At 45.1% G+C, this 25,228-nt stretch overlaps 1 protein-coding gene across 2 annotated transcripts in view; it reads right to left on the bottom strand.

Moving 5' to 3' along the window:
* The window catches only part of MYLK3 (myosin light chain kinase 3), a 31,869-nt gene extending 7,086 nt beyond the window's left edge, over positions 1–24,783 (bottom strand). Inside the window, exons 1-7 of one of the 2 annotated variants that reach the window (XM_035118689.2) lie at positions 22,690–24,783; positions 9,953–10,043; positions 8,402–8,813; positions 6,215–6,777; positions 4,704–4,809; positions 2,720–2,813; positions 873–982 (exon numbers count right to left, since the gene is read on the bottom strand). In XM_035118689.2, the coding sequence (XP_034974580.2) occupies positions 873–982; positions 2,720–2,813; positions 4,704–4,809; positions 6,215–6,777; positions 8,402–8,813; positions 9,953–10,043; positions 22,690–22,740 (1,427 nt within the window). In that variant the 5' untranslated portion in view covers positions 22,741–24,783. Of the gene's footprint in view, positions 1–872; positions 983–2,719; positions 2,814–4,703; positions 4,810–6,214; positions 6,778–8,401; positions 8,814–9,952; positions 10,044–12,446; positions 13,235–22,689 lie in introns of those variants that run through there. The other variant, XM_035118687.2, reaches the window with a different exon arrangement.
* Between the last annotated feature and the right edge of the window lie 445 nt (positions 24,784–25,228).

The following is a 25,228-nucleotide window of genomic DNA, read 5'->3' as shown; positions in this document are numbered from 1 at the left end:
CGCCACCAATAAGTTCTTCCTGATTTTTAGTCAAAATCCCTTGTCTTGCAATTTGAACCTGATGGATCAGGCAGTGGCGGTACCTGCTGGAACGACTGGAGCAGAAGGCAGGGCAGCTAGGAAGTGGAGCCTGAGTCAATGACAGGCAGAGCCACTGATAGCCCCCTCTACAATATGCTTTTAAAGCAATACCATACCACTTAAACAGTGATGGCTTCCCCTCCCCAAAGAATACCAGGAACTATAGTTTGTTAAGGGAACTGAGAGGTGCTAGCAGACCTCAGAAAGCTACAGCCCCCAGAGCCCCTTGGGAAGAGGGATTGGTGATAAATCCACCCTGGGAATTGTACCGGTAGCTCTGTGAGAGGGAACGGGAATGGAACTCATCCTGTAGTAAGTGTGTACAGGATCACAGCTTTAGCTGATTTATCAATAGATCAGCAAGGTTCAATTTCAATTGGTAAAGTTGGGAATAAAGGGCAACCCAAGCTGTTTTATATATTATATATTATTTTGTTTGCTCAAGCCTTCGCCAGCCTTGTGCCCTTAATTCAGGCACCCCCAAACTGCGGCCCTCCAGATGTTTTGGCCTACAACTCCCATGATCCCTAGCTGACAGGACCAGTGGTCAGGGATGATGGGAATTGTAGTCCAAAACATCTGGAGGGCCAAAGTTTGGGGATGCCTGCCTTAACTACAACTGCCATCAGCCCCAGCCAGTCTGGCCAGTGATCGAGGATGATGGGAGTTGTAGTCCAAAACATCTGGAAGGCGGGGAGGGCAGGTTTATGCAATGTTATAACGGACAAGTTCTGTAGCGTATCTCCTTCAGTTGCTCACACAAGACACTCAAAAGATATTTTATGACTCACTATTCCATGATTAAGGTGAGGTTGTTCTTGCACTCAAAAGCATCATAGAGCTGGATCAAATTCACGTGGTTTAGCTGGTTCATGATGTTGATCTCGTTTTTCACCTCCTCCTGAAATATTAGAGATTAAGAGTATTGTGAGCATTAGCAGCAGTCAGCGGACCTTGCATTTCAGTGGGGGTGGGGGTTTAGAAGGCACACAGCAGGAGCAGCCTGAGGCAAAACAGAACGTTGCTGCCACCCCACCTGTTGCAGGCCACACACACCCTGCGGAAGCCTCCCTTAGCTGGGTAACATGACGGCGCCCACAAAGGCACAGCGACAGCGGCGGGTTCCAGTGAGATTTCTATGAACGAAAATTGACTTATTTGTCCATTGCTAGGGCTCTGGGTGATCCTGCACTGCTAAGGTGGCTTTCTGTCAGAAACCAGGTTAAAGAGTACAACTCTGATGAGGAATGGTAGGAGCCCCCACCCCACCCGCTCATGGCCAGGATCCTGAAACTCCACAGGAGCAGTGGATTCGTATTGATTTGATTTGGAACAATGGTTTGCTGAGGGGCACAGTTTGGACAGAACTGGGAGGTGAACAGCAAGGGGAAGAATGGGAAGAGAGTGAACTAGCCGACTCTCTCACTGGAAGATGTACAGTACAGCCTCTCAGTCCGAAGGCAAGGAGATTAGATAATGTGGCTGTGCCAAAGGCTCAATGGCTGAGAGATCAGGCGGCTAGGAGACGAGAGGATGGAAGTGACTAGAGGGAAGTGGGCAGAACCTTAATTCAGAGCACCTGCACTCTGAGAATGGTCGCTTGTTCTTTTGCTGCATTCATTAAACATTTCTAAATTCCTTCCAGCAGCACCTTAGAGACCAACTAAGTTTGTCATTGGTATGAGCTTTCGTGTGCATGCACACGAATGCACAGGAAAGCTCATACCAATGACAAACTTAGTTGGTCTCTAAGGTGCTGCTGGAAGGAATTTTTAAATTTTGTTTTGACTATGTCAGAGCAACACGGCTACCTACCTGTAATTAAACATTTCTGTTACTGGTAAGAGACTGTTTTCTCTTTGTACTGCTTATCTATGACCAAGGGAGGGAGGAAGCCAAGCCTGACACTTTCCCATAAACAATAGCCTGTTTGGGAGTAAGCTGCAGCCCAAAATGTAAGTAGCCTGGAAGTGGGATTTGCTGAATTCAATGGAGTCTAGATTCCAGTTAAAAGGTCCTTGGGTCACAAGCCCTTGTCACTGCCCACCCCAAACCAAGTGCATACCCTAAAAGGAATCAATATTCACTGTTGTGCATTTGAAGGACTGGATCTGCTATTTGTGGTCAAATCTGAGAACCTGTGTACTGTGTACCTGCGTAGCGTTCCTGATCTCTTCTCACAAAACCCAATTAGTCCCAGGATCTAACCCCACTGGGCTTTAGATTGTGGGAAGAGCTATCCACTCCTTCTATCCAGTCCTTCTACTGAATAAGTTTGCTGACCCCTGTTCTAACAGCAAACTCGACTGGCGAGTGCCGCCAAGTTTGTAACCAAAACAGATTCAGCTGAGAAAGGAGGTTGGTATCACCATGCTTGGGGAGACCTCAAAGTTTGCAAAAAAATGCACAAAAAAAGCTTTTTAAAAACTTTTTAAAAGAAAATCCCGAAGAGCAGAAGAGTCCTAGAACAGCCTAATCAGGACTGAGGATGCTCCACAGCCATGGGGCTTAGAGGGACAGCTGGAAAGGGGGAGAGTAAGAGTAAGATGTCTTGCTTGGAGGCAATGGCTAGATGTGGCTTGAAAGAAAAGGTCCCCGCTCTTTGCCTTCTTTCTTTTTTTAACGAGGATATAATTACCCTTTCTTTTGCTACTTTCACTTTGATGATCTTGGCTGCCAGGCAGAGTCCCGTTGACTTTTCGGTGCACTTGTGAACTTGACCAAAACGCCCCCTGTTGATGGATGGAGAAGACAAAGCAGTGAAGCCCGGAGGGAAAACGGCTTAGAGGCCCACTCACCGCAGACGCCTCCGGAGACCAACTATTCTTATCGTCAATTAAAAATAACTTGGTACAAAGGGAACGGAATCGTGGAGGTCGGGAGGTCTAAGGGCTCCTCTTTCTCCCAGCTTAGGGAGGGATTAGGCTTGATCTTTCCAGCCAGTTGTCCAGTGCTTACGTTAAAATATTACACCCCATTTGTATTCCTCGTTTTCACCATGGAATGACAACCTGACGGGGGTCTATGTTGGGTTCCGTAACTGGACACGCCTGGTCTCTGTCCTTTAGCAACACATTACCAAAGCTTCCTTCGAGCGGATATTTCTGTGCTAAATCTGTTTGTTTCTAAATGATGCCAGAGTCAATAGCTATGGGCGGGCGTTCAAAATTTCTACATTAGAACCTCAGTCCAGATGTTGGGAAATGTCAAACTAACATTGTAGGGTTTTCTCCAACTAAGTCCTACCCAGGATAGACCCATTGACATGAAAGGACCTGAGTAAGGCCCCCATCTGCACTATGTGTTTAAAGCAGTATCGTATCACTTTAAACACACCAAAGAATCCTGGGGACTCTGGTCTATTAAGGGTTATGAGAGTTGTTAGGAGACCCATATGGCTACAGTTTCCAAAGTCTCCTAGGAAAAGAGACTAGTCCTTAAACCACTGTGGGAATTAAAAGGGCATTATTCAGAACTGCGGTTTGCACAACACACTAAGGAAGACCATCTTAGCTGCCTCTTAGTGCGGACCGAGGTCATCAAGCCCAAACTACTACAGCCATTGCCTAACATGAACCAACATTGGCAAGACTGATAGCAACAGCAACATCAATGGTCCATGCTTAAGATAATATGTTATTCTTTCACCAATTATGTTGTTTTAAATGTGCATTTTACATTTGACTTCCTTTAGTAATGTTTTCTTTTGAAATGTTAAGATAATTGGTTTAGAGTTTGTTGCTGTTGTTAACTGCTGCGTTAAATGCATTCTGTACTTCACTTCCTTGGCAATGTTTTGTTTTGAAATCTTTTCAGGTTCCCATTAATCAAGTTCCTTTGAATGTTCACTATTTTATACTTGACTTTCTTCTGTAAGGTTTTATTCTGGATTGTTTCATTTGATGCTTTATTGCAAACTGCTTTTAGATTATTTTTTAAAAATATATATAAATTGGTATAGAAATGAAATGAATGATAATGATAATTATAAAGATAACAGCATGATAAAAAATAGAAACAGTAACAATTATTTCCCATGTATTCAAAATCCAATTAAAATGATGTAGTTGAATTAATTCAACAAAACTGATGGACTTGATCTGGTGATACTAGCCGCCCAGAGTGGCTGGGGAAACCCAGCCAGATGGGCGGTGTATAAATAATAAATTATTATTATTATTATTATTATTATTATTACTTTTCAAAGTCTGATAGTCATTTACATCTCCAGTGCCCCGCTGCCACCCCATTGCTTAGGAGCCAACTCCGAGGCATCTTCAGCCCCACAATAAAATATTTGAGGGGGTCAGGCTCCCCCTAAGTTGATGGGCATTGCCATTCAAATGGTGTGCATGCACCACATCATGTGATCGCTTATGTGGGATATGGCTTACCTGGGCCTCCTTCCAATATTTTATTAAAGTTGGCACCCCTGCTTGCTTAGGTAACCCCACCAACCCCCAGCAGCCACTACTGCCCACTTTGGGCAACATTGATCTTCCCCTCCCCTTTTGGTTTGGCAACCGTATCCAGTCTCTCACCCCTGGGTTTAGATGTTAACCTACCTAGTATGATTTTGAAATATATAAAAATAATAAGGAGGGCAATCTAGTGGGACTCACCCTCCCAAGACTTCGTGATGGCACACAGAGTAACATGCCGTCAGCTCAGTTTGCTTGATGCTCACGATCCGATGTTCAAAAGGAGCGGGAGGCGGAGGGCTGTCATCTGAAGCAGAAACAAACCGTGCTTATTGCACTAGTTATTCTTGTGTGCACATGTAGTCAAAATCCAACTAAAACTATTTGGTTTAAATAAATCAACAGAATCTATTAAATCAACAGAATTTATTACCTTGATCCGATCATAACTGGTTACGGTGAGTATGCTCAACTAATTATTCATGCAGCCTATAGGTCTTTGAGTGCTTCCGAAATCTGCCCAACCAGTTTGACATGAGAGGCTGTTGTGTTAAGACACAAGGTGAAAATCTCAAAAGAGTGTCTGTTCGCTATAGGCCAGGGGTCCCCAGACTTACCGTGCGGCGGGCCGGAGGGCGGGGGAGTGCGCGCCCGTGCGCATGCGCACACGCACACGGGCGGGAAAAAAATCGCTGAAAATCGCTTGTGCGCATGCGTATGGGCCTCCCCCGACCCGGAAGTGCACCAGAAATGACCTCTTCCGGGTCGGGAGAGGCCCATACGCATGTGCACAAAGGATTTTCTGCGATTTTTTGCCGATTTTTTAGGTCGTCGCTGCGCCGCGCGCCGTGAGAGCGGGCAGCGGCAGCGGGCGGCGGGGGTCGTCGCGGGCCGGATTGGGAGGCCGATTGGGCCGCATCCGGCCCGGGGGCCATAGTTTGGGGACCCCTGCTATAGGCAATTACGCCTATATTGTGTGATGTCCCACCCGCTTGAAAATCATTGTCTTCCTCACAGTTTTGCCATGCCTTTCACCAGCCGAAGGAATGTGTACAAAAATGTATGTACAGTACTGGGATTAAAGTGTGCATACAAAATGCATATATTAGTATGCAAAAATGCATTACATTAGGAACCTCTTTGCAAAAATTGTGCATGTTAGGCAAAGTGGCATACAAAATTAACACTAAGATACCGGTGAATTTTCATCAGGACTTTTTTTTAAAAAATGCAAAGTGAAGTGGAAATGAAAGGAATGGAATTTAAGACTGGAAAAATGAGAAACTGAGGGGAGCCAGAATTGACCAATTCATCTCAATGACCTATTTGCACATTAAGCCCCTACTGTCCCCCCACCTCCAGTCTGAAAGCCCTCCTTTGCTGCACCTAAACAGGTCTTGGTCTGGTCAGTGGGTGGATAGGAAACGACTAATGAAACTCTTCAAGGGAAAGGGCCAAAGCTCACTGGAGGAACATCTGCTTGGCATGCAGAAGGTCCCAGATTCAACTCCTGGCATCTCCAGGTAGGACCACAAGAACCCCCTTTCTGAAATCCTGGAGAGCTGCTGCCAGTCAGTGTGGACAATACTGCACTCAATGGACATGGTGTCCAACCCCCTCCTCAATGCCATTGAATCAATTTCAAAATATTCTAGATTTGTAGTATCCATGTGACCCAGGCGTCTCTGGCTGGCACATGTCCCACTTCTTACCAATGATGACCTCCTCCACTTTACCGGCTCCTACAGACGCAGCATCTTCAGTTGGTTTCATGGCAACCTGACTGGGTCTTCTTCTCTCTTCCCTTTCTGCAGGTGAGCTACCTGATTCCACAGTCTCCAATCTGTCGTCTTTCACAGAGTCTTTTGTTATCCTTGCCGTTTCCTTGGGAGTTTTCACTTTGCCTCCTGGATCTTTTCCAGAGTCCCTTGCCACTGAATTTGGGCATGTAACCATTTTGCATTTGACCTCTGCTCTCCCTTCAGTCTTCTTAAGTGGTGGTGGAGGAGGAGGACCCATCAGTTTGGGCGCCTGCTCAGACTGCTTATCCGAAGACTTTGCCCCTCTTGGTTCTTGGGCTGGCTCAGCCCTGCTGTTCTTCGAGGGCTGCTTAGCTTTACAAGAGTCTGGCAAGCATTTTGTTCCTTCACCTTTTGATAGCGGTGGGCAAATTGCTGGTGCTCCATTGCTGTTGCCTCCTTGGCTTCCAACACCAGCTTCTTTCCCCTTCAATGCTTGGTCTTGAGCATCGCTCATTTCCATGTTGATCGAAAGCCTGCAGAGCAAACATTTTTCAGTTTCAAATGTTTCCTTGTGAACTTTTAGCTCTGTGGGCCACTTCCCCCTTGGTTCCACAAACTCATCCTCAGTGCTCTTTATCCTACCCCATTAAAAGCATTGTTCACAATTGCATTCTGCACAACCCACTAAAGAAGATAATACGACAATAAAATTCAAAGCAGTAACAATTGATTGCATATTTAGTCAAAATCCAATTAAAACTATTTAGTTTAATTAAATCAACCAAATGGATGAACTTGATCCACTGATACCAGCTTTTCAAAGTCTGGCAGTCATTTGCATCTCCAGCACCTCCCTGCCGCCCCCTTGCCTCTTAGCGCCCCACTAGGTAATCCCACTGCCCCCTTTGGGAGCCACCGTTTTAGCTGGCCCTAATGAAGGTACCCTATTACCTTTGTGGATTTTTCTCTTCCTACTGGAAATAGGATTCAGAGCAACTGTGCCAGCTGAGGCTGATGGGAGTTGTAGTTCCAAACACCAGAGGTTGCGGAAGGCTGACCTACCCTAATTAAGTCTGCAGAATACTTCTTTCACTTAAGACAATTGCAAGGTGAAAACTTCGGCTTTTGCAGCATGACCAAGCTGATCGTAATTCAAGGTATTGCCCGATCAAGGTTTCAACATGGTAACCAGTTTGGTTCAATGCCTGTATTTCTAATACTGCCATCTGCTGGACACATCCTATGTAAACTTGTGGTCCCTTGTCTCTCCCTGCCCCCCTGCAACAGTCCAGAGCCTGCCACTCTGAGGCAATTGCTTCCCCTTGCCTCATGTGCAGGCTGTCTGTCCCTGGTAGCTGAATAGATTTATTTGTCAATAACATTGTTCCAAAAGCCTGCAGTGGAGGGAAATTTTTTGTGTTTGTTTGTTTGTTTGTTTGTTTTAAGTATATAACCCTGGATCTAAAGAGCATCTTGTAGCATGAGTAATGACCCTCACCGGCCACGTTTTGTATACAGCTTTGTTACTCTAGTTCAAGAGTGGCCAACATGGTGCCCTCCAGTCCAAATAAGAACATAAGAAGAGCCTGCTGGATTAGGCCAATGACCCACCCAGCCCAGCATCCTATTCTCACAACCTCCAACCAGATGCCCGGAATGGGAAACCCACAAGCAAGACCTAAGCATGAGAGCACTCTCTCCTCCTGTGTTTTCCAGCAACTGGTATTCAGAAGCATTTTACAAGAAAATAAGAGGCTATGCGAAAGGTGGGGAACCCGATGTCTGAATGTGGCTCTTTGGGCTTTTCTATCCAGCCCTCAGGACTTTCCCCAGGCCCCTTCCCCAGGTAATACCCCTCAGCTACCCCACTCTGATCCCTCCCTTGAGAACTTTCACTTGCTTAGAATGTGTCCTTGAACTGCAATCACGCCCCTTGCTTGCCTGGGAGGAGAGACAATCCTGTCTCTCAAAGACTCTGGCTTTTGCATGGTTGGAACGTAGCCTACCCTACAAAATTATGAGTCACCTCTGTTGCTCCACCCACTTTTATCCCTGACCACCACCACCACGAGCATGCAGTTCCCGGAAGCCTTGTTCGCAAGGGAATGCTGCCCTTTGGGCAAAAAAGCTTTGCCCACCTCTAGGCTTTGCCATTACCTTGTCCGTATAACTTCACCACCAGGCTTAGAGGCAGATGACACAGTTTTCACAGAAGGATCACCGAGCTGGGAAACCTCGTTTTCATTTTCCTTTGCTTTTGGATTGACATGCTTCTTAAGAGGATCTTCCAGGCCAGAGGCTTTGTTTGTGTTCTGGTATCCAGCTGGATCGCCACTGCTTACGCAGGAGAGGCCATTGTTCTGGAGCACGGCACTGACTCCAGCAGCGTCCTTTTGCTTTGGGCAACCTTTGGGGTCACCTGCCTGTCCCTGAGCTTCTTTGGTTTCCAACTGGGCCGCCTGCTGTTCGGTACGTGGACTGCCGTCAACTTTGGAACGGACTGGACCAGCCACGTTCACCTTTTCACATGCTCCATCACCGCCATCCAACTTTTTCTCCCTTCTGTTTCCTAAGGACAGAAGTGATACCAACAGAGAAAACAATGGACGAACCATTAGTGTGGAAGGCAGTATATATGGGGTGGGGGGCCCACATTGCAAAAAGGAAAAGAGAAAAAGATGGGAGAGCACTGCCTAAGACTGCATCTGCACCGTACATTTAAAGCAGCCCCACACCGTTTCAAACAGCTATTACTTCTCCCATAGAATCTTAAGAATGATGTTCCTGGGTCAGTTGCATGGAATGTGTATGTTGGTCCCAAATAAGACTAAGGCTTGATAGGTGTGTCTTCATTGTAAAAACTTTGGGGATCCCTTTTTAAAGGATGTATATTCTCTGGGGGCAAGTATTAGAATCACAGAATTTTAGAGTTAGAAGGGACCCTGCAATGCAGGAATTGAACCTGCAGCCTGGGAACTGTAGTTTGTTAAGGGTGCTGAGAGTTGTTTGGTGGCCACCTATTTCCCCCTCAGAACTACAATTCCCAGAGTTCCCTGGAAAGAGGGATCAACTGTTAAACCACCCTGAAAATTGTATCTCTGGGAGGAAAGTAAGAGTCGCTGAACACTGTTTCTTTAAAAAAGAGAAACAGAAACAAATGCAGTTCCCAGGATTCTTTGGGAGCAGCTATTGTAAAGTGGTATCAAAGGTAGACTCTGGCCTTTCAAATTTCAGCATTGCTCTGTGTGAGGCCAAAATTGGGTGCCACCACCACATCTTGCCTTCCATTCTGTGTGTGCACTACATTATTATTATTATTATTATTATTATTATTATTATTATTATTATTATTATTATACCACCTTATACCCACAGATCTCATGGCAGTTCACGAGATAAAATCACAATAAAAACAAAAACAGCCCAATAACTCCTCCACACACACACACACACATTTTAAAAAGGGCATTGGATGTCAATCAACCAAAGGCCTGGTTAAAGAGAAATGTTTTTGCCTGGCACCTAAAGGTGTATAACGAATATTTGAAATCAAGAAATAAAATAAACATTTAGCTCATTTGTCGCATTTCTTATCTTAATAAGACTTCGAGTGAAGTCCTGATATTGCCCAAAGTGCCATGAAATTTCTCAGCAATGGACTCTTTGCCCGCTTTGCAAATCTGCTCAGTATGATGCATTTGTAGATACCTTTCAAGGAGTACTTGCCTTCTGCCTCGATTCCTTTGCTGCTAGGTGCATGCTTCCCTTTTGCACCTTTTTCTTCTGGTTTATCTTTAGTCTAAAAGGGGGGGAAGGGAAAGTCTGGTCAATGTAAGAAGAGCCTGCTGGATCAGGGCCAATGGCCCATCTAGTCCCATATTCAAAGGGAGCAACCAGATGCCTCCATGGGAAGCCTGCAAGCAGGCAATCGGTGCAAGAGCAGAACTAGTAGCTCTTGACAAGGCTTAGCCTTCGTGAACTTGTCTTATCCCTCCCTCCCGCAAGCCATGCAAGTCGGTGGCCATCCCAAAATCTTGTGGTCAGGGAACATTAGAAGAACTCTGCCTACAAGAAGCCCACAAACAACACCTGGGGGCATCTGCACTCTCCCCATTTGTGATTCCCAGCCGCTGGATATTCAGAGGGATACTTCATGCAATAATGGAGGGAGAACATAGACATTGTGGCTAACAGCCACCCACTTGCCATGGTTAACTTGCAACAGTTCTTTCCCCTCATTTACTTCCCTCGGTATCGTTTTCAGATTCGGGCTAGGAAGCGTTTGGTCAAAATGCCTTCGGTGCCCTTGCCACGCAAATCAATGCTCCTCTCCTCCTCTGGACCCAATCCATATTGGTTGGCACAGCAGGTAAGAGGAGGCGGTTTCTCAACCTCCTTGCTCCACCACTTCAATGTGTGCAATGAACATTTCTGCAAGGCTGTTTGTTCTGCCTGCGTTCGGAGTTGCGTCTTTTGGTGTGGCAGCACCAGTGCTTTGAAACTCCCTGCATGTTTAACGTTAGGCCAGAGGCATACCTAGGGTCACCCTTGTCAAGGAGCTGTGTCAGCAAACACACACACACACACACACACACACACACATCACTTTACTACAATAGACACATTAGAAATTACTACATTTTACATGACCCAAGTACTCAAAGCATCCAGATTGAGGTGAGGAGGAAGGGTGGGGAAAAATCCACATCTTTTTGCCACAGTGCCATGAGGATTAGAAACTTCTCTTGCCGTTTGATCTCATCGTGACAGCTGCAGCGCATTGCCACACAAATATACGTCATCTTCTCCATAGTCTCCAGCAGTCTACCTTCATATCGCCTTGCCATTTCTCCTACTGCTCAGTTCCCAGCTCTTGTCTAAACTCACAACCTTACATAGATAACTGGAGACATATTTGAGGGGTGATTTTTGTGTGTGTGCGCGCACACACACCAGGCCTGCACCCCCTTGCTAATGCGGGTACACTTGATAATACTGGCACCGTCTCCTGCTACAAATGAATCTCAACAGGTCTATCTAGACAAAAGAACTTGAGAGATCGGCTGGATCGGCGGGGGGTGGGGCGCAGAACCATCTGGTCCAGCCCACTTGGTGATGACTTACTGAAATTTAGACAACACATAACAAAGGCAAAACAGATAAAATTAACTGAACACATAAACGAATTCAATGAAACAGTGGTGCTATGGTTCAAGACAGCTCTTTTAGCAATTCATTAACAGAGACCAAAAAATAGAGTGTAAAGGCTTATAGAATAAGTCTGCCTGAAAACGAAGAATTTATTTCTCTTTCAGGAAGGATAATCAGAAGAAAGGATGGGCAGAATACCATGACAGAAAGAATGCTAAACTTAGCATTGAATCCTACAGTTCCTGGGCACAAACAATTTTATTCAGAAATTATCAAGATTACATCCAGTTTCTCTCAGTGCAGTGGTCAGCCAGCTGCCCATGGGAAATATTAATCCAGCAAATATTGAAAATATGTTCCTTAGTTATGTATATTTGGTTTTCTATTTTAATATTTTCATATTTTTAACCACTTCCAGGGCCGGCTCTACATAGACCCCCGGTGGCGCAGGGCACCATGGCGCCGGCCCACCAGGAGGGCGCCGCGAGCTGCGCCCACCCGCTGGCCCGCCGGTCCGCCGGTCCGCTGCGCACGGCGCCCACCTGCCCACTGCGCTGGGAAACAGGGCAGGAGGGCGCCGGACAGATTGCGCTGTGCCTGCCCGCCCGCCCGCCGCACAGCAGCGCCGCGCCCACCCGCCCACCGCTCTGGGAAACGGGGCGGAAGGGCACCGGAGAGATCCGGCGCACCATGGCGACAGGGGGGCCATAGGGCGCCGGACAGATCCGGCGCGCCATGGCGACAGGGGCGCTTAAGACGGCCCTGACCACTTCAAGGTCCTAACTCATCAGTTGAAGACCAGTTGTCTGGAATATAAAATCATACACAGTGGGAGGGGATCTAAAGCAGGGTGGGCTCCTGTAGCCCTTATATTGTTGGACCACAGCTCCCAACATCGCTGGCCATTGACCATGCTAGCTGGGACTGATAGAAGTTAGAGCCCAACACCACCTGGAAGGTCATGGGTTCCCCATCCCTCTAAATAAATGTGATATGATTTCTACTAATGTGGGAGGTCTTGAACAAGCAACGTGGGGAGAGGGGGACTCACCTCTTCTACGATTTCAACCAGGCTCCCTTTCTGCCAAGGGACAACACCCTTCAGGATAAAATCCACCACCTTTGAGTTTTTGAAAGTCTCTCCCAAACATTTCACAACCTTGTCCACCGAGTCCACCATTTTTTCCATCTTCTCCAGCCTCTCCTTGTACTTTGAAGCATCTTGATGGGTCACTTTCATAAGCTTCAGGATTTCGGTACATGTGCTTTGGGTGTCCATTTGGTGAACCCCACCTTCAAATTTCAGGCCCCTTTTTACTCCACCGATCTGGTCGGCAGGCATCCGTGAGACGGTGAGCCTGTGAAGGCCTTTCCCCAAATCATCGATCCCTTGGTTAACCTTCTGAAGCTTTCCCGTCATGTCTTCTTGAAAATTCAGCAGTTTGTCTACCTTCTCGTTGAGAAGGTTCAGTTTTTGGTCCATTGTGCTTAAACTGTTCCCTTTCGTAATCCGTGATTTATTTACAAACTCTTCTTCGTCAGTCTCCTGGTTGCTTTCAGACATCGTGGCAAAAAACACACACAAAAGGATTAGGCAGGTAGCCCCATTACTTGTTGAAGTTAGAGGACAGCTCTATGAAATTCCATCTCGAGTTGGAAAGGAAGGAAAACTCTAGAACACTCTGTGAGGGCGTCACTAATTAGCTGCTATGTAAGATATTCCTCCTGCAGGCTTATAATGATGGTCTTAACTTGGCGGTGGGCTTGAGGGGTCTCTCCCCCTCCCTCTTGGCCTCCCGACGTCACAGAATCGTTTAAAATTCTTTCCTTGAGAGGCTGTTGATAACCAAGCATGTTGAGAATTGGCAATGGTCATGTAGCAGACATCCCCACCCAGAGAAAGGAGGGGGCAAGAACGTTGTGCCATTTTTGCCCTACTCCTTGGAGGCGGCCAGCGGTGTGCATTGAAACCACATAAAATGCTTTGCTTCGTCCCAAAAGGAAAGGATGGAATTGAGCCGGGTACATGGTATGGCCTAAAAGAAGCCGGCATTGTGAAAACAGAAACGTGCGCACAATGATCAAAACACATACATGCCTTCCATGCCCAAGCTTGGCCGGCAGTTGAAATTTAAAAATAGACCGTCATGACAGCGATATGGAGTATATATCTACTGCCAGCATGCCTTTGTCAACTGAAACAACTCAAACTGAATTCTTCATTCGGTGCCAAGAGAGCCCCCAGTGTAAAAGGGGGAAAGGGGGGGGGGATCTCCACAGAATGGCATGTCAACATTGTTTCCATAATTCACGGTAAAATAATTAGCCCTCAAAAATGATTTCCCGAAAAAAATTACTGAGGCTCTAACACTGGAAATCGTTGGGCCAGGCTAATTCTTACAAGCTTTTGATTATGCATTTGTTTTGGTAGTTCCATCTGTGTAGAGGGGTGTGTGTGTGTGTGTGTGTGAGAGAGAGAGAGAGAGAGAGAGAGAGAGAGAGAGAGAGAGAGAGAGAGAGAGAGAGAGAGAGAGAGAGAGAGTCAGTATCTTCTTTCCATTAGCAGTAACTGGAGTATTTCCTGGAGGAGCACGGACAACTCCCAGCCACCACACCAACAATGGGAATACCTCCCCAAGCAGTCCCTTTTGATACCCTGGTTTCTCACAACCTTCCGCTCAGCGTGTGCTCTCTGGCACATGCTCACCTGCCAATTTAGATCTCTGTGACATTTTCATTTGACGTCAGTCGCACGTACAAGAATAATTTATCGGATGAAGCTTAGGCTCGGCAGTTCCACAACAACAGAGAGCCAAGGAAGTGGCAACAGCTTGAGCAGAGGAGCAGTCATGCCTGGCAACAGTAATACTTAGCTGCCAAGCATTCAAAGCACAGCACATTGGTTCTCTTGTCGCAAACCTCACAGCGACCCTCTGAAGTAGGCCAAGACCATTATCTTCCTGCTGCAGGGGCGGGGGTCTGAGTCCTTGCAAAAAGAATATCTAGCACATTCACAGCAGAGATGAAATTCAGACCAAGAACTCTTTAATTCACAGCTTAATTAATTTTTAAAAGATACTGGTATTTTGAGAAGAAGTTCTTGGAGCTTAATACTTTGGCAGTTGGTGCCTTGCAACATTTGGATTTGGCTAATGAGCCCTCAGGAACGATATGCCTGGCTCCTTCACTGTCTGCTGTAAGAAAGGCAGTGAAGACTACTGTATATTCCTGTGTATAAGACTATTTTTTAACCCAGGAAAATCTTCTCAAAAGTCAGGGGTCGTCTTATACGCCAGGTGGTATTTCTTATACGGCAAGTATATCCCAAACTCTATATTTAACTGGAAAAGTTGGGGGTCATCTTATACGCCCAGTCGTCTTATACGCCGGAAAATCGGGTATTTTATTTACCACAGGGGTGCACAGAAGGTAGAACTGAATCTACTGGTAGGTCTCTGGGTGATTTCTAGTAGAGCAGCAAGAGTTTCCGATCACATAGTATTCATTCATTGATTGATTTATATACTGCTTTTGGCCCAAACTGCCCCCCCCCAACACACAAGCAGGAAACCAATTAAAATAAATACAGGATATAATAGAAACAAAATAAAAAAATTCCTTCCAGCAGCACCTTAGAGACCAACTAAGTTTGTCATTGGTACGAGCTTTCGTGTGCATGACTTCTTCAGATACACTGAAACAGAAGAAGAAGTGTGCATGTACATGAAAACTCGTACCTATGACAAACTTAGTTGGTCTCTAAGTTGCTGCTGGAAGGAATTTTTTTATTTTGTTTCGACTACGTCAGACCAACACGGCTACCTACCTGTAACCAGGATATAATAGAAGTACAGTAAATACAAATGCAAACGCACAATAAATAAATACAATAAGTTAATACAAATATAAAAGAGCAAAAACCACCAGATGCACCAGAGATACAGCTCCTTGACATCTACCTCTAGTGTAGAAGTCACGTTGATTCACATCTTTGCACCTGCTTCTCTCTATCACCCAGGAGCAAGCCCATCCTCAGAACCATCATCAAAGGGAATGTTCTCAGCCTCACCCATATCCCAAAGTCATATGAAGATACTTAAAATGTAACGTGCAGATAGGGCCCATGAGCCTGGGTTCAGAGTACCTGTGGAGCAAAACTTCGGCTTAGCTCAGCATGATGTAGGAGTAAAAAAGTTATGGGAAGAGCAATGTGGCTGCAAGTGACTCTCTAGGAAGCTGCATTCATATGGTCCCAGGTAAACCATGGTTTGGCTTACCATGACAAGCGAGTTAGGCCATTAATGGTCCCTTCAGGTGCCCTTTCTGTTGTACATCCATGATTATTTCTGTTGGGGCAGTTATACATTATGTGTTTCCTTTTTTCTTTTTTAAAATAATATTAAATTTTCCATTTTAACAATCCTATAAAAACCACATTAAAACATTCCAAATCATGATATAATCAAAAAAGCCAAATATCCAATGCCAAATTATATATCTTCCCATGCTCTGAAATTTTCAGTTTGCACCTGCAAAAATTTCATGGTAGACATACAGATGAAACTCGGAAAATTAGACTATCGTCGAAAAGTGCATTTGTTTCAGTAACGCAACTTAAAAGGGGAAACCAATATATGAGATAGATGCATGACATGCAAAGCAAGATATGTCTAGCCTTTATTTGTTGTAGTTGTAATTATTTGTCGTTAGGTGGGTCAATTATAAATGGAATGTAATTAATGAAATGTAATAGCGATGTTTATTATTGTATTATTGTAACTTTTTGATTTATTACTGTGGAATTTCCAAAAGAAAGCATTTGTAAAAATTAAAAGAAAAATAAAAAATAAATTGCATTACTGAAATAAATGCACTTTTCGACGATATTCTAATTTTCCGAGTTTCACCTGTACTGTTTCCCTTCCAATCAACTTCTTGCCGGAATTCTGCAACTTTTTATACCACAAATATTCCTGTCTACTTTATTTCTTACCTACCCACAAGCAGGCCCCTAGCACAAGAGCCCTCTCCCCTCCTATGGTTTCCCGCAACTGGTAGTCAGAAGCATGGCTACCTCCAACAGTGGAAGCAGAACCGAGCCATTGTGGCTAGTAACCATTGATAGCGTTACCCTCCATGACTTTGTCCAACCCTCTTTTAAAGCCACCCAAGTTTGTCGCCATCTAACGATCAACACATTTGCTTCGAAATAAGCCCTCATTTTGATGTAGAAAAGTATGGTATATTTTCAAGGTGAAAACAGTAAGAGGAGCACCTGTGATAACCATAATGTCTCTATAGTTGGCTGGTTGCCCATCAATTATAAAATGATGGTGATGGAGACCACAGAAGGGAATTCTACGATATCAGTGCCAAGTCAGGTGCTGATACGGAGCCTGTTTGCAACTGCCACATCCATCTGCCTTTAACTGGGTGGTCATTTGTGGATGGAGCAGGGTGGGGCTGTGAAGCCTAGAACTTCAGCACCAAGGTCCAACCTTAGCCGGATTACTGTTCTTCGCTGAAAATAAATTGTGGATTTAAGGGATTAGAAGAATCGTGGACAACTTTAGGCCTCCACTACAACTCTCACTTCTAGATTTACTGGCTGGTTCTGATGAGTGATGGAGCTCGACAACATCTGGAGCGTCACAAGGTCCCCAATCCCAGGATTAGAGGAATGCACATTTAAAAGCAAAGGTTTCTATCCTTTAAGTAAACCATCAAGGTTATTACTCATTCCCCACCCCTGAAAAGCTCTCTCTCTCTCCCTGCCATCTCTGATAAATGATTAAGTGGCATACTCAGAGAAAAACTGGAAATGAACAATCTAGCTATGTTGCTTTCTTGAAACTGAACAGTTTTCAGCAGGAAACTCCTTGACGTTCACCCCTCTCTTTACATGATTTGTGACAATTTTCCAGTGAAACCATTCCAGACCTTACCCCCAACCTCCAATGATGATGTATTATTAACACATATAGGACAGGACAGAGGAAAACAACAACAGAATGGTGCTAGGATTTGGAAGAAAAGCAGAACAAAATGAAAATAATTTAAATAGGATCCCTTCTGGACAAACACACACACAGAGATCCCTTGTTGTATTTATGACTTTTTATTCATTATTATCATAATCTGGTCCTCTCTTATGCCACTATTCATCAGACAGGACTGCAGCGTAGCATGCATCAAAACAGTGCACATCAATGAGATTTACAAAAAAAAGTAACATACAATTAAAACCAAAACCAGCACACATCTCTAGGTCAGCTGCAACAGCCTCAGCTAACTTGGAAAGGGTCTGGATATCTAAGACAAAATGTGACACAGTCAATTAGACCTTACATTCAAGCAGTTTTTAAAGTTACTTTTTTAAAAAATTTTTACAAATATATAAAGATATATATTTGCTTACCGCAAATTTCTTTACGTAATCGGAAACGCAAGACCCTCCCATGCTCAAGTGAAGTGTCTTATGCAATGGGGATCCTTGATACAGAGTCCCCATTCCCTCCCCCTTTGGCCTTGTTGCTGGGCCAAGCCACCAAGGCGCCCTGCAGCTATTGACTGCATTAAGAATCAAAGCCTCTGTGGACATTGCCATAACAGGCATTCCCCTTTATCTGCCACTACACCAGGCATTTCAGCCACTTCCTTATCTCCGAAGCCCTGGCTCTTATCTGTATTCCTACAGCTCACTTCCTGGGTCACTGATAAAGTCTGTGGGTGCAAAAACAGAGGATGCTGTTAATTTGAAGTCCCCCCCCAAGAGGGCACCCTCCCCCCCTCCACATTGTTACCCCTTGTAATTTGGCTATTGGATGAGCAAAAAAAAGTGTGAAAGGTATAAGGCTGAGCAAGAAACAACTCTGTTGGCTTTAAAAGAAGATTAGACAAATTCATGGAGGAGAAGGGGGGTTATTGGGTTTTTATTTTGATTATATATTTTGTGGTTTTATATTTGATTTTGTTCTGTGAACCGCCCTGAGACCTCTGTGTATAGGGCGGTATATAAATTCAATAAATAATTATAAAATATTAATGTTGATGGCTACTTACCAGGATGGCTGTGCTCTACTCCACAGTCAGAGTCGGGAATGTGTCTGAATACCAGTTGCTAGAAACTTGTGAAGCTTATGAATCTGCCTTATTTTCATCAGCCATAGTTATGGTTAAGCACAGATTAGGGTTGAGGCAACACACTAAACAGAAGGGAAAGCTTTCGATCTCTTTTTGACGACACCGGAGGAAGGGAAGTGTGAGCCCATTCTTGTAACACCAAACTATGGTTTGCTATGCAATCACTGTACAGAATCCATTGAGTTGGCCAGAAATTCTCTTGATCCTCATTGCTAACAATGAGGATCTAGCAGCTTTTGAATAAGGATGTGACTCCACTAGCCCATATCCCGCCTTCCCCAATACTCGTCTCTCCTTTTCACGTTGCTTATTTGCCCTCGAGGGTGGGGGACAGGCTTACTTTTGCCTATGAAACACAGTGCATAGGACTGAATAGGCTGATTGACAATACAAGTGCTCAATAGGAATTGTTCACGAGCCCTCAAAACACAGGGAGGGCTGATTCTCCCCCACCCTACATGATGCCCCGAGTAGGGAGGTGGAGAGACTTACCTCAAAATACCCGGAGTGCTTGTCTCCGAGGCAGTTTTAATCCACTGGGCCAGGCTAGCTTGCTTGTCCTAGGGCAACTATGTCAAATCTCAGTTTCTCTCGGTATCTCATGCGCAACTCTTGCAGGAAGGCTGTGTCATTTTGGAAAGGTATATTGTTTCGGAAAGTATGAACTCGGCAAGTGCACCATTAAATGAAAACTGAATTTAATTTATCATAAGAAGAGTCTGCTGGATCAGGCCAAGGGCCCATGTAGTACAGCAGTCCTGTTCACACAGTAGCCAAGCAGATGCTTCCAGATGTGGAGGCAGAGCATAGAAATCATGGCTAGTAGCCATCGATAGCCCTCCCCACCCCCATGAACTATGGCAGGCATCCCCAAACTGCGGCCCTCCAGATGTTTTGGCCTACAACTCCCATGATCCCTAGCTAACAGGACCAGTGGTTGGGGAAGATGGGAATTGTAGTCCAAAACATCTGGAGGGCCGAAGGTTGGGGATGCCTGAACTATGGCTTGAGGACACCTTGTTTCCACTAACCGTAGCTAAGATGAACCCCTGTCTGATTGGTTGAGATTAAATAAATAGAAATCTGAAATGAATGTTCCCAGAAGGCTCCTCACAGCTGCATGCAAAAGGTCCCAGGTTCAAGAACAAGCATGTCTAGCTAGTGCTGGAAAAGGCAGCTGTCTGAATCCGTGGAGAGCCATTCCCTGTGAGTGTATCGGTGTTTCTCACACTTGTGTCTCCTGCTGTTTTTGGACTACAACTCCCATAACTCGGAGCTAGCAGGACCAGCAGGCAGGGATGGTGGGAATTGAAGTCCAAAAGCAGCTGGAGACCCAAGTTTGGGGAACCCTGGTTTAGATTGTTGTTGTTTAGTCGTTTAGTCGTGTCCGACTCTTTGTGACCCCATGGACCAGAGCACGCCAGGCACTCCTGTCTTCCACTGCCTCCCGCAGTTTGGTCAAACTCATGTTCGTAGCTTCGAGAAGACTGTCCAACCATCTCATCCTCTGTCGTCCCCTTCTCCTAGTGCCCTCAATCTTTCCCAACATCAGGGTCTTTTCCTGGTTTAGATAGTACTGATCAAATTGGAACAATGGTCTGTTTTGCTACAAACCAGCTTCCTGCTGCTCTTAGCTGAAGCTATGTGCATCAGTCTCATCCCCTAGCGACAGAGGCAAAATTCAGTGAACTTCCTGGATCATAGATCTTAGCCATTACGCTCCACCCGCAGAGAATAAGAGCTTATTGAAGGAGTTGATGCAAATGTGATAAACACCCATGTTTAGATAGGGGCACTTGAGGCAAGTCAATATTTTTGTTTGCAAATAACACTATTATCCTGTGCTTTGCAGAGGGGAGGCGTTCAGATAGCGGCAAATGCACGTAGAACTAGCGAGTGCCAAAGAAGAAGAAAAAGGACAGGGCTTGCGTGATCGAGTGGGTCCCCGTTAGGAAATTTGGCAGCCAGGCTGGAACAAACAACACTCACCACCCTGCCACCCTCCATGAGCGACTCTAAATAGAGAATGCTAGTGTAAAAGGACACCTCGCCAGCCCTGCATTGTCTTCAATCAATTCATGTCTTACATGCAATTCGTGGAGATAATTCCACTGATTGATCAGTTTCTCTGAGCCACTCTGCTTGATCTTCTGCAAGCCAGAATATGTTGTTCCTTTTCATATTTCTCAGATTCAAAAAGAGGCAGGCAGGGAGAAAGCAAATGTGTTTGGGATTTGGGAGGAAAAATCCAATGGCCAGCATGTTCTTCATTTGGTGTTACAAATCTGTTAACCCTCACTGCTCCCAAGAGAATATTGGAAGTGGGAACATGGCTGTGAGAGAACTGATTCCAAGAGAGGTTTTGCAGCACAGATAATTTCACATACTGATTTTTTAAAAAAACATTTTTATGCCACCTATGCTAAACAGAACGGTTCCCAAACACTAGACTTCAATAACATTTCAAAAATATGCACCAGCAAAGTCGAGCCATCAAATTGACAAAGGCTAGCCCATAGTTTGGTGCTTCGCAAAGGTACCTGGAATTCTAAAGCTCATACACAGCTTCCTTCTTCTTTTGTATTACTTCCTGGTTTGCGGCAAACCATAGTTTGTCATTACATCTGAATTGCCAAGCTGTAGTTTACAACTGTCCTGCAAATCAGAATTGCAAACTGGTGTCTGGTTATGGGTTGAAACCCATAGACTCGGATATCCAAACAAGAGTGTCCTTCCATTTGCAGAAGAGGCTGCAATCCAGCAGAGAATTGCATAAATATTTCACTTCTGCCTGCAGCCCCCTTGCCATTTCCCATAAAAATGGCTGTAACACACACACACACACACACACCACCCTTCCACTTGCAGGAGATGAAAGATTTCAGTTTAGGGATCTCTGGACCCAACCCATAGTTTCCTGTTTCGATGTAACAACCAGCCATGGTTTTCTAAAACCCAGGAAACAGCCAATAAGTCTGAGGATGCAAGGAGAGGGGGGGTGTGCCTCTTTCAAGGCTTGCTTTCATAGCTCTGATCTACATTTTGCCATTTTGTCTGAACTGAGTCAAATAGCACGGTCAGCCAAGTAGCTGACAATTTTCAATGTTATGCGAGAGATCAAGAAAACATAACAAGAAAATGTGCCCCGTTCCCGCAAGAGAACATATACTGCTCCTGTTACAACGAGACAGTGTGGCGGTTGAATTTAAAGAGCGGAACTAGATGGGAATAAGAATCACATGATTTGTGCTCACATTCAGGACGCAGAGATACAATCCCACTTTGCCTACTCTTTGTGCCTAGAGAAGTTCCAGGGTGGACAGACTGCTTCATTTGCAAACAGTGTGTGCCCTATAATTTCCTGATGAAATCCTGTAACTTTTCATACTGCTAGGGTTCTGGAGTTATTGTTTTTCCTTCCACTTTTGTTGCTTTGTGGAACAAGAGTGTCCCTCCAGGTGGCAATAATGCAACAACATTAAGGAGGTATTCCAAAACATTATATTGCGGTTGTTACTGATTTATTAATCACCTTCTAAACCACAGCCACAAGGCGATTTACACATTAGACGGTTAAAAAGAGTTGCAACACACAGAAACAAATATATTTAAATCAAGACAGAAGAACCCACACTTTGGAACTCCCTGCCTATTGATACCAGGCAGGTGCCTTCGCTGTACTCTTTTGAGCTCCTGCTGAAAGCATTTTTCTTTAGACAAGCCTACCAAGATAGTCAGGATGCTCATGTTTGCTTCAGTCTGTTCTTAGCTTATTGCTGCTTTAGATTTGTTCAGTTGTTTTAAATTATTGTTGTTCATTGTTTTTATTGAAAAAATATCATTTTATCCTTTTTTGGGAAACTGCTTTGATCCTGGGAAAGAACAATTGTTTCCAGAAGGTGCAGATAGCATACACCTCTCCCACATCTCGACAGGAATGCTAAGAAGCAGCACGATGTGTGGACAGCCCGGGATAATTCCACCACTATTCCACCATTACGATTGCATGTTGCAGGATGCAGCCACAGAAAAACACCAGCCTGGAAGGGGGGCCCAGGCTGCAACGTCACATTCATGATTCGCAAGAAATATGCCTGAAAGCGCCACAAATACAAAGAAAAGCCAGCAGTGCCCTTTCCACTGGTACCTACCCTTTCATTTGTCTTCCATCCGTGCACCAAAGCCGAATTGGATACCAGCATATATAGCACTTCCGAGGAGCGGCAGCAGGGGAGACGAAGGAATGCAGCAGGACACCGATAGCCTGGAAAGTGGGCTGGGAGGGCAGAAGCCTTAAATAACAAAAGGAAAGATGCAAAAGGACTGTTGCAAACTGTTATCGGGGGAAGAGGGGAAAGGGAAACAAACACTTATGGATCTGTAAAGGTCTCCAGAAGAAGAGGCATCTTGCAGCAGCCCGAGCTACACTGACTGCCCTGCCTGGGCACAAGCATATTTCAATAGGGTGCTCCGCTCCAAATGGATTAGAGCGAAAGGTCAGGGAGCCACAAGGCTCTCTCCACAGCTAATTAGTATCTATTTGTCTCCTGCATCTCTTAACACAGAGGGAGAAATTCCCCCCAGGACCAAAGGCGTTCCATTTTTAAACCTCCCCCCCAAAAGGCTGATCACATACATATATCATCCTGGCAACATTGCCAGGGACAGGACACTTTCCCCGGCTGTTTCTCATTTTTGAGGCTGAGGCTGAGGAGAAAATCAGGGCTTGTTTTGTCTTTATAAAATGCAGTTTGCCAGCGTGGGTTGCCCTCTGGAGACGAGTTTAGGCCATGGCCTCTTTTTAAAGAGAAAGAAAGTGTGTTTGTTTGTCTGTGTGTATATACAGTGAGTAGAAAACATTTCTTAAAGCAAAACATGTTGGCTTCCACCTTCATTGGTTGCTTTAATAAAAATGATGCTGTTTCCAAGTGTTATAAGAAAATACTGCTCCTTTTCCCTTATGGGGTATCCAAGAGCCCGTAGAGTCCTTAAGTAGTGTTATGAAAAAATGAACCCCAAAATGCGTTGCCTTTTAAGAAGGACAGACGCGGGTCGGAAGCTCCAAAATTTGCACTAAGTTCAGCTCCGCCGGGAAATGACAGAGACCACACGATGCTGTCAGGAAAAACAAACTGATCCTTTTATTACAGAAAGAAAGAACTACAGCTGTAGGGTCCCTGCCTCAAAGAATGTAGGAAGGAACCCCGGGAAATGGTGAACCTCCCTCTTATACCCTCCTGTCCCCACGTGAAAATCCCTTTACTGGGAGGGAGGGGAAGGACAAGGAGGATGGGTGGTGATGGGATTAACTGGGTGTAGAGACGACTATTTCTTCATATGGTGAGATGTCAATCGCTCTCCTCCCGTTGTTGATGGGTTTCCCTTTGTTTGATCAGTCTAGATGGGAGTTGAGGTCGGGCGTTCCTGGCGATTGCTGAGGGGTTGGGGTCCATCCGGCAGGTGTTTTCCCCCAGGTCATGCAAGGATGATCCCTGGGATTATGTAAAAGGTGACACTTCTGGAGGTTTGAATAAACTGTGCCAGTTAATCCATCTTTGTCCATGTGTGTCTTTTGAATCAGGATGGCGATGGGGCAAGGTTCAGGTGGGCTGGGGTCATGCACAGGTTATGCAGCATTTCTTTTTACAGGAGACATATATAATACAGGGAATTCTATGCAAAAGGCAGTAGTCCTGATATATAAAGGTTCTGAGACATAAAACAGCAATTCTAATACAGAGAGATCCTAGCATACGTCATGAATAAGACAGCAATTCTAATACAGAGGCAGCGGATAGATTTCCTAGAAACGTTAAAAGGCACATAATGAGGGAAACGTATAGAGGGTACATTAAGGGATACGCATAAGGATTTCATAATAAGAGGACATATAATAAAGGCAGGGTTCATGGTAAGAGAACATATAATAGGCTGTATTATTAACTTGAGTAGAAAAGTGTCACTTTGGATTTGGGCGGCTTTCCCCCCTCCTTCTTCTGGAAACATTGTTTTCTTCTGGGCGGAGGGGAGGTGGAGAGGGGAAATGTGTGGGTTTATGGCATCCTTGGGAGATGTTTGCATATGCTGATCCTTAGGGCAGGGTTGCATCCGAGCGGGAGGGGTGCGGGTCTCTGGAGTGGAGCAGAGGCGAAGAAGGTGGTGTTGCGAGGGATTCTGGGTAACTGCAGCTGTCAGATTCGGTCACCCCTCTCTGTTCATTAGTAATGGTGTCCTGCAAACACCCCCCCCCCCAATATGATTTTATAACAGTAGGCTCTCTGTCGGCAGGAGAAAATAACAGAAGCCAACCAGAGAATATTGAGAAGCAAAGCAGCTAGTAAGTCTGATCTTTTTTAAATTGTTGCAACAGGGTCCCCCGCTCACCCCACGTAGGGAGGGAGGAGAGGAACCCCAAACAATGGTGTGCGAGCTCTTATACTGTACAGACTTTTGAAATTGCATCCCCTATAGCTCAAGAAGACCACCACCCAAGACCACCATCAGGGTACCTGATAAAGGTCAATCATTGCTCAACCTGGGCAGTCTGGCCATTCTTTTGTGATTAGTTCCACAATCTCTTACATATATTGATAGTTTGCTCAGCTTAACAGATACTTGCCAGACTGTATTTGCAAAGGGAGGTATAAGCCCCTGAAAGACAACTGGAAAGCTTTTCCCATTTCCTTCCTC

This window comes from Zootoca vivipara, chromosome 6 (assembly GCF_963506605.1).
Source record: "Zootoca vivipara chromosome 6, rZooViv1.1, whole genome shotgun sequence".
Lineage (NCBI taxonomy): Eukaryota > Metazoa > Chordata > Lepidosauria > Squamata > Lacertidae > Zootoca > Zootoca vivipara.
The sequence above is the reverse complement of the archived record's forward strand: the minus strand, read 5'-3'. Positions and strand labels throughout refer to the sequence as shown.